Source organism: Orycteropus afer, unplaced genomic scaffold, assembly GCF_000298275.1.
Source record: "Orycteropus afer afer isolate SDZICR_OR568_19922 unplaced genomic scaffold, OryAfe1.0 scaffold00037, whole genome shotgun sequence".
Taxonomy (NCBI): Eukaryota; Metazoa; Chordata; class Mammalia; order Tubulidentata; family Orycteropodidae; genus Orycteropus; species Orycteropus afer.
In genome coordinates, this window is record NW_006921624.1 from 1,612,418 (window position 1) to 1,622,616 (window position 10,199).

The following is a 10,199-nucleotide window of genomic DNA, read 5'->3' on the forward strand; positions in this document are numbered from 1 at the left end:
GGCGGTTCAAACCCACCAGCCACTCCTCGGAAGGAAGGTTGGGCAATCCTACTTCCGTAGTGATACTGCCTCGGAAACCCAAGGAGGGGTCGCCTCGGAAACCCAAGGAGGGGTCGCTATGAGTCGGGGCCGACTCGATGGCACATAACAACAACAACTATATAGGAAATCTGGTAGCATAATGCCTAAGGCATTTGACTGCTAACCAGAAGGCTGGCAGGTCAAACCCACCAGCCACTCCTCAGAAGGAAGGTTAGGCAAACTACTTCCCTAGTGATAACTGCACTGGAAACCCAAGGAGGGGTCACTATGAGTCAGTTTTTTTTGGTTACTACTCTGTATTAGTGGAAAATTTTGAGTTTTTCTTGTTTGACAAGTTTCTGCCTTACACAGGTTCCAGCTTTCACAGGTGTTACTGTAGTTAGGGATTCAAATTATCACCATCATTTAACATTGTTTTAAAGTTTCTATCAACTGTAAAAACAAAAACAGGCAAATTAGGTAACTTCTATAAACACTGACAAAAAGAAGTGTAACTGCTTTTGCAGAAAGAGTCACTGATTCGGGTATTGCTAGTATACCCGAAAATCTCAAAAACTGCTAATACTATATTATGAGGGTTGCTCAAAATATCGAGAGGCAGATGGAAAGAGGATAAGAAAAAACAATGACTTTTCTTTGTTTTACCAATTAGCATCGAGAAATGGGAGTGGAAACAAAATATCCCATTTGCCATTGAGAGACAATTCAAAGATAATTCTTAGGAATAAATATAACAAAAAAAGTCATAGGACCGATTTGAAGGCGATTCTGAAGTCATTTTAATAGATATAAAATTAGATCTAACCAAAGGGAAGACATATCATATTCTCAGATACGACATTATAAAAACATAAATTCTATCCTAAGTTAACTTTTAAATTAAATACAATTCTAATTCTATTCCTACATAACTTCAAAAGATGGTGAAGAGATTGGACAAAATGATCAGAAGGTTCACATGGAAGATAAAATTTGCAGGAATAGTCTTGAATGAAACAGGAAACTATGAGACAAGGCTTGCTTTACCAACTATTACAACGTAACTCAAAGCCTCTGTAATCAAATCAATACAGTATTGGTCTAGGAACACAGGTCAATAAACAGAACAATCTAGAAATGGTAATTTAGAAATCAATCTAGCATATAAGAGAATTTAAGATATGACAAAAGTGGTAGTTCCACTGAGTATGAAAATGAGATGAACAAACTGGTTATCCATCCAGAAAAAAGTAAAACTGGACTACTTTCTTATGTCACGTATGCAAATAAATTCCAGATGAATGAAAGACTTAAAGAATAAAACATATACAATAAAATTTTTCAAGAAAATCTTAGAAACTGTATTTACAAAATATAGAGGTAGGAGAAACCTTAACCAAGACAATTTTTTACATAAAAATTTAGAACTTTTTGTATGGTATGAAACCATACAATATAGCTTTAAAAAAGATATTTATAACAGAGATACAAAGGATTAATGTACATAATACGTAAAGAATGCTTAGAAATTGACATCTTAAATAATGCACAAACAATGTTGTTGCTATTGTTTATGTGCCGTCGAGTCGGGACCGACTCATAGCGACCCTTCTGCGGATTGCCAAGGCAGTATCACTATGGAAGTAGATTGCCCAACCTTCCTTCCGAGGAGTGGCTAGGGGGTTTGAACCGCCAGCCTTCTGGTTAGCAGTCGAGTGCCTGAGGCACTATGCTACCAGAGCTCCCGCACAAACAATGTTGTTGTTGTTGTTGTTATGTGCCATCGAGTCAGACCCAACTCACTGTGACCCTCCCTTCCTTGGGTTTCCCAGGCAGTATCACTATGGAAGTAGATTGACCCATCTTCCTTCCAAGGAGTAGCTAGCTGGTGGGTTTGAACCGCCAGCCTTCTGGTTAGCAGTCAAGTGCCTTAGCCATTATGCTACCAGAGCTCCAGGAAGAGATAATTCACAGAAGAGCAAATCATTCAAATTTACTGGTAGTCAGGGAACTATGAATTAAAGATACACTGGTATCACTTGCATAAAATAATTAAATACAGCGTTAACTAATACTGGCTATATGCAATAACTAATACTGGCTATATGGGCAAACAGGTACTCTCCTAAATTGTTCATAAAACTTAATTGTTATAGCCTTTTAGAGAAGCAAACTGGAAATAACTAAATTAAACATTAAAAGCAACCAGTTTAAAAAACATGTTATCCTTTGAACCAGCAGTCATGCCTTTGAGCCTCTGTTTCTTAAAACTAAAACTAACAATACCATAAGAACACATGTATAGGAACGTTTATCAAAGCACTAAGCAAAGACTGAAAACTGTAAAGAATGAATGCCTACTGACAGGAGAACAGTTGAATAAGACTAACTTAAAAACAAAATAAATAAATAAATAAATAAATAAATGTTGCTATCAAGTTGATTCCAATTCATAGGGATAGAGAGCAGAACTGTCTCATAGGGTTTCCAAGGCTATAATCTTTATGGAAGCAGACCATCACACCTTTCTCTCACAGAGTGGCTGGTGGGTCTGAACTGCCAATCTTTTGGTTAGTAAGTAAGTGTTTTAACCACTGCACAACCAGGGCTCTTAATAAGTATATAATCACATTTATGCATTTACAAAACTTTTTATCTGAGTATGTATCAGTATAAAGAAAATTTTAATTACAGCAACAGGCAAGTAGACTGATGGAACAGAATTAGCTTTGGAGTCAGTCTTGAGTTCAAATCACGCCTCTACTATTTATTTATTTATTAGCTGATTGGCCATAACCAAATTATTAGCCCTTACTGAGCCTATTTTTTCATTAAAACAAAAATAATCGTATCACCTCAAATGATTTTCTTAGGATTAATGAGCTAACAGATAAAAAGAGCTGAACACAGTTATCTGACACATATTAACCAAATCAAACCCAGCTCTGACTCATGCCTCCCTGCAGGACAGAGCAGAACTGCCCCACAGGGTATGATCCTTACAGAAGCAGAATGCCACATCTTTCTCCTATGGAATGGCTGGCTAGTGGGTTTGAACAACAGACTTTTTGGTTAGCAGCCAAGCACTTTAATCACTGTTGCCACCATGGCTCTGTTGAGCCATACACTCCCACTGCCATCAAGTCAATGTCAACTCATAGTGACCCTACAGGATAAAGCAGAATTACCCCTCACTGGGTTTCCAGGGTTGTATATCTTTACAGAAGTAGAGTGCCTTACCTTTCTCCCACAGAGCAGCTGGTGGGTTCAAACCACTGACCTTTGGTTACCAGCCAAATGCTTTACCCATCCCTCGACCAGAACACCTTTGGACATGTATTAAGTACTCAAAAAAGATAGCTATTATTACAGTTATACTATTTTCGTCTTCCACCACAGCAGGACAAACTGACAGATAAATTAAGAAGAGGACTTGAAACAAGAGATATCATTACTGATGTCAGATGAATCTTGGCTGAAAGCAAAAAATACCAGAAAGATATTTACCTGTGTTTTACTGACTATGGAAAGGCATTCAACTGTGTGGATCATAACAAGTTATAGATAACACTGTGAAGAATGGGAATTCCAGAACACTTAATTGTGCTCATGAGAAGCCTACACATAGACCAAGAGGCAGTCGTCATTCGAACAGAACAAGGGGACAGATACTGCATGGTTTAAATCAGGAAAGGTATGTGTCAGGGTTGTATCCTTTCAATCATACTTACTCAATTTGTATGCTGAGCAAATAGTCCAAGAAGCTAGGCTCTAAGAAGAACAACACAGCATTAGGACTGGAGGAAGATTCATTAACAACATGCATTATGCAGATAACACAACCTTGTTTGCTCATGAAGATCAGTGACTACAGCGGTTAATATAGATTACATCTCAGTATAAAGAAAACAAAATTCCTCACAACTGGACCAATAAGCAGTACCACGATAAATGGAGAAGATTAAGTTGTCAAGGATTTCATTTTACTTGGATTCACAAGCATCGCCAACGGAAGGAGCAATCAAGAAATCAAATGATGTATTGCATTGGGTAAATGTGCTGCAAAAGACCTCATTAAAGTGTTAAAAAGTAGATGACACTTTGAAAACTAAGTTGCACCTGCCCCAAACCACTGTATTTTCAAAAGCTTTACATGCTTGTGAAAGTTGGACAGTGAACAGGGAAAACCACAGAAAACTGATGCATTTGAATTATGATATTGGCAAAGAAGACTGACTATAGCACAGATTGCCAGAACAAATAAATCTGTCTTAGAAGAAGTACAGTCAGAATGCTCCTTAGAAGCAAGAATGGTCAGACTTTGTCTCCATTATTTTGGTCAAGTTATCAGGAGAGACGATTTCCTAGAGAAGGGTATTATGCTTGGTAAAGTAGAGGGTCAGCGAAAAAAGGGGGAGACCCTCAATGAGATGGACTGACGTAGTGGCTGCAACGACAGGCTCAATAGCAATGATTATGAGAATGGCAAAGGACTGGGCAGTGTTTTGTTCTGTTATACACAGGGTTGCTGAGAGTCAAAACCAATTCCATGGCACAAAACAACAAAAACATTTCCTTCCTGGATTCCTACTGGGATGAAAAATCTAAAGTTTCTATTCTAAAAAGGAAAATAGGGAGAAGAAAGAATACCTCCAAACGAACTCCAATGCTCACAGAAATAAGAACTACCTTAAAAATATATATATACCTATGTATTTTATAGAGCAGCTCTTGTGGCACCCTGGTTAAAGCACTGGGCTACAAACAAAAATGTTAGTGGTTCAAAACCTACTAGCCACTCTGCTGAAGAAAGAGGTGGCAGTCTCCTTCTGTAAAGATGTACAACCTTGGAAACCCTATGGGGCAGTTCTACTCTGTCTTACAGGGTATCTATGAGTCAGAAGCCACTCTATGGCAGTGGATTTGCTTTAAATGTATTTTGTATCACTGAAAAGCCATCTGCCCCTAATTATAAGGAGGGTAAGGAAAAATTCCTACATAGATTTCTTAGAAAACAGGCTTGACAAAAAAAAGTTAATGACAAAGACATTCATCAGGTATGCTTGCCAAATTAATGTTTTTTGCCTTTATAAATCAAATCACTCTGCTTTAAATTTAGTCTAGAAACTAAGCAAAAAAATCTCTATGGTAAAATTTCATGTAAAAAAATTTCAGCATTCAAAGCATACATCTGAAAGAGAACTCAGGTTTAGAATAAATAACCTAAGGCATCTGGCTGCTATCCAGAAGGCTGGCAGTTCAACCCACCAGTCACTCCTTGGAAGGAAGGTTGGGCAATCTACTTCCATAGTGATACTGCCTCGGAAACTCAAGGAGGGGTCGCTATGAGTCAGGGGCGACTCGACGGCACATAACAACAACAACAACATCCACATGTGTATAATATGTACAAATCTTGCTATGTCCAAGAACATCCATGCAACTTTATTCATAATAGTCAAAACACTGGAAACTGAAATATCATCCATAACAGAAGAAAAGGTTTTAAAAAACAGTGGTTTTATTGAGACAATGGAATACTACTAAGCAATTTATGCAAAAGTCACTTATATACTCCCAGAATGGATGAGGTAAAAAAAAATCTGATGCAAACAAATACATACATATAGTCATTGAAATGAAGTTCAAGAAAAAGGAAAACTATTTATTTATGGAGAAAAAAGGAAGAATATTAGTTACTTCAGGGTAGAAAGGGTATAATTATAACTAAAAAAGTACAAAGAGAGATGACTTTTTGGGGTGCTGGATATGTTATTGCTCAGTGGTGGCTGCAGCAGCATATGTAATATAAAATGTTATCAAATTGTACACTTAAAAGTTGTCTATTTTACCCTACGCAAAATATAGTTAATTGAAAAATAAATTAGAAACATAAAAAAATTTCATTTTGTCCTCAAAAAAAATTTTTGGAGGAAATTAAAAAATATCAATTACCATTCCCATATAATTGTAGCTATTATTTCTAGGAAGTCAGAAAGGAAAGAAATACCAATTCACATTGGTTAATACTGTAATTAAAAAAAAAAAAATTCACCAATATTATACGTGAGCAATTTAAACTAATATAGTTTCGTTTTTTAAAAAAACTTTTTAGGTTTTAAATATATGCATAATAATAAAAGCTTAATGTGAAATATAAAGCACATGACACCAGCATATATAAAACATTAATCAAACATACCAGATTTTGTTCACAGCTAATCTTTTACACATTATATAATTACTGGGTTTCTATTTAGGAGCAGATGTCAGCATTTTCATGGCACCAGAAAAAAACAGAATCAAATACAGATACTCCATGTCTTTAATTTATCTGTATGAATAGCAACACCAAAAGTACTTAAAGCTCCATATTCTTAAATCGTTTTGGACAAACAGTTCAAAGAACTTCAAAAGAGGAACTAGAAAGATAATGTTACGACCAAGAATTATATATTCCACATTTGAGTTGCCAAGAAAAGAAAATAATCAATTAAATGTACCCTTATGAACTCTGTATGCTACACATTCTCATTTTTCTATGCCCCTATTCCTAAACCCAAGGAGGGGTCGCTATGAGTCAGGGCCGACTCGACGGCACTTAACAACAACAACAACAATTCCTATTATGAGTACAATGTTTTTCCCCATCCTTCCATGCCTGGGGAGCACTTCTCTGGAACGCATCTCAAATGTTGTATTTCCAGTAAAGACTCCACTGGTTCTTTCAGGCAGAATTAATGTCTTCTTTTTATGGTACCTACTGTGTGTGCTATTTTAAATGCGTTCTACTATGACAGTCAAAACTATTCTTGTATTTGGCCTTCTAGCCCCAGCACTGTGGTTGTTATGTTGATGGGCACTCAACAAATGCTGACTAAATAATTATATCAACAAAATGGAGGGAATGAGAATATTAGTTCTTTAAACAATAAAAATCATATCTGGAATTAGATGATCAGAAAGAATACTAATACTCTAAGCTAGTAAAAATCATTTCCTATGATTTCATGGTCAAACACTATTCTTCCCCTATGTTTTTCAGTAACAGCTTTATAGAAGTATCATTCACCTTTTATAATGCTTTAACATTTCTTAAAGAAGTTCCATGTTTTATCTCACTGATAAATCTCAAACATTATTCAGGATTCTGAGTAATCCACTCATAATCCAGGTTTGAGATTTGCATACCACTAGAGAAATTTCTTCCTAAAGATAAACAATTCAAAAATGTTGAAAATATATACCCAATGTTCACTGCAGTACTATTCAAAACAGTACAAAAGTGAAAACAAACTAAATGTCCATCAGCTGATGAACAGATAAAACACTACACACACTCACATACATATACATATATATACACACACACAACAGAATATTTTTGAGCCATAGAGAAATGAAGTTCTGATATATGTTTAACATGGATGAACCTTGAAAAGCATTATGCCAAGTGAAGTAAGTAAAGCACAAAAGGACAAAGGTTATATGATCCAACTTATATGAAATATCTAGAAGAGATGAATGTATAGATACCAAAGTTTATCAGTGGTTATCTGGGATGGAAAGGAGAAAGGGGAAAGGGGGGACACATTGCTTAGGGATACTGAGCTTCTGTTAAGGGTGACAGAAAATTGTGTGGAAACAGACAATGATAATGGTCCAACAACATGATAAACTTAAGTCAAGTTAATGAACTATGTATGTGAAGATGTTAAAATGTTATGTTACAATACATTTACCATAAAAAAAAACGTTAAAAACAAAACCAGTAACGTGCACAAAGGCACTAAATATTGCTTACAACTTGCAGAAAACCAGTTTAAATCCTTGGATGCTTATACAAGGATCTACCAAAATCACACTTCTGGAAATGTAAAATGAATAAAAAATAAACAAGAGAAAGGTTTTATACATTACATAGCACACCCTGATCTGTCAAAAAATGTAATTATGGCCAAGAAGAATTTAGATACACAATGGACATCTTTGCCTTTGAAGTGAAGTCATTTAAGGAAAAAAGCCTTATATTTTCTCCTTTGTGCCAAAATTAAAAATAACTTTGGGTCAAAAGTATAATAGTTCTATTCGTATATTAGAAAAACAATACAAAGCTCTTGGGAATCAAATAACCACACCTGTATTTTCATTGTAAATCTCTAGAAGCATTAATGGTAAAACTGAATTATCATTCCTTACCTTTGTGATGAGAATTCGGTATTTTTCTACCAGGTGGTCATTGTTGTGACAGCCTGCTAGTAGCTGCCAAACCTCTCCTCGAAGAGCTTCAGGGACACCGCTTCTTACTAAAGATGACAACTGCTTTGGTCGCACACTTAAGTTGAGATGCCTGAAAATAAAGCGAAAGCCCTTAAGTGCACAAAAGGATGATTATCTAATAAAAAAAAAAGAAAAGTGCTACTGGATTAGATGTAGCCAAGATGATTGGAGTCCCTGGATGGTGCAAACTGTTCAGTGCTTGACTATTAGCTGAAAGGCTGGCAGTTTGAACCCACCTAAAGGTGCCTCAGAAAACCGGCCTGGCAGTCTGCTTCCAAAATGTCAAAAGTGTCACCATGAGTTGGAATCAAGTAGATAGCAATTAACAACAGCAAGATAAATATAAAACACTGGGTGAACGACACAGTAAATATCTACATGGATGTTATAGTCAATCTGCTTTACAATTATCTTTAAATCACTGCTTTACTTTTAAAAAGAAAAAAGCAAAATTGGACACCATAGAAATCAAACCAGAGGGTTGTGGTTTATGGAACAAGTACATATCAAAATGCCAACCACCGGACACAGTCAAAGAGAAAGCCTTGGCACTACATCAAAACTGACAAATGAATTAAGCATATATATGCTCTAATATATGACACAGTGGCATCAACAATGGTCTCAAGTATAGTAAAGACTGTGAGGATCACATACGACTGGGCAGTGTTCTATACATAGGGTTGCGATGCACTGGAACTGACTTGACGGCACCTAACAACAACAACATGTTCTAAGTTTGCTTTCCTCATGGAAGATGTTCTTGATGTCATCCCACAACACATCTGCTCTTCAGTCACTGGTACTCAATGCATCAAATCTGTTCTTCAGATGGCTTCTAAATTCAGGTAGGATATACTCAAAGTCATTTTTGGCTTTTGTGGACTTGTTTAATTGTCTTCAGCTTCAACTTGAACTTGCATATGAGCAACTGATAGTCTGTTCCACAGTCAACTCCTGGCCTTGTTTTCACTGATAAGGAGCTTCTCCATCACCTCTTTCCACAGAGGCAGTCGATCTGATTCCTATCTATTCTGTCTGGTGAGGTCCATGTGTATAGTCGACACTTATGTTCTTGGAAAAAGGTATTTGTGACGATTAAGTCATTGGTCTTGCAAAATTCTATCATGAAATCTCCATCATCATTCCTATCACCCAGGCCATATTTTCCAACTACTGGTGATTCTTCTTTGTTTCCAACTTTTTCATTCCAATCACCAGTAATAACCAATACATCTTGATTGCATGTTTGGTCAATTTCAGACTGCAGAAGTTGGTAAAAAATCTTCAGTTTCCTCATTTTTGGCTTTAGTGGTTGGTGCATAAATTTGAATAATAGTATTATTAACTGGTCTTCTTTGTAGGCGTATGGATGTTCTTCTATCATTGACAACTCTGTATTTCAGGATAGATCTTCAAACATTCTTTGTGACAATGAATGCCACACTATTCCTCTTCAGTTATGTCATTCAAAGCATAGAATATCATATGATTATCTGATTCAAAGTGACCAAAACCAGTCTATTTCAGCTCACTAATGCCTAGGGTCCCCAGGAGCGAGGTAAGCACAGGTGGGCTTGTGCTTAGTAACCGGGAGTAAGGTAAGCACAGGCGGGCTTGTGCTTACTCACTGATCTGCACTGAACACTTTCCCTTGTTACCCGCCCGAGAGGGACCGGGTCTCCGGGAGCAAGGTAAGCATGGGCGGGCTTGTGCTTACTCCCCAGGAGCGAGGTAAGCACGGGCGGGCTTGTGCTTACTCACTGATCTGCACTGAACACTTTCCCTTGTTACCCTCCCAAGAGGGACCGGGTCTCTGGGAGCAAGGTAAGCACGGGCGTAGCACAGAGTAGCAGGCTGGAAGAGCAGGAGAAAGGGGTAAAACCCAGGAAGCCAAA

The 10,199-nt window shown here is 37.0% G+C and overlaps 1 protein-coding gene across 1 annotated transcript in view; it reads right to left on the reverse strand.

The window, feature by feature from the left end:
• The window catches only part of RABGAP1 (RAB GTPase activating protein 1), a 198,266-nt gene that overhangs the window by 106,501 nt on the left and 81,566 nt on the right, over nt 1–10,199 (reverse strand). Inside the window, exon 12 of the mRNA XM_007936625.1 lies at nt 8,221–8,371. Coding sequence (XP_007934816.1) covers nt 8,221–8,371 — 151 coding nt within the window. The remainder of the gene's footprint in view (nt 1–8,220; nt 8,372–10,199) is intronic.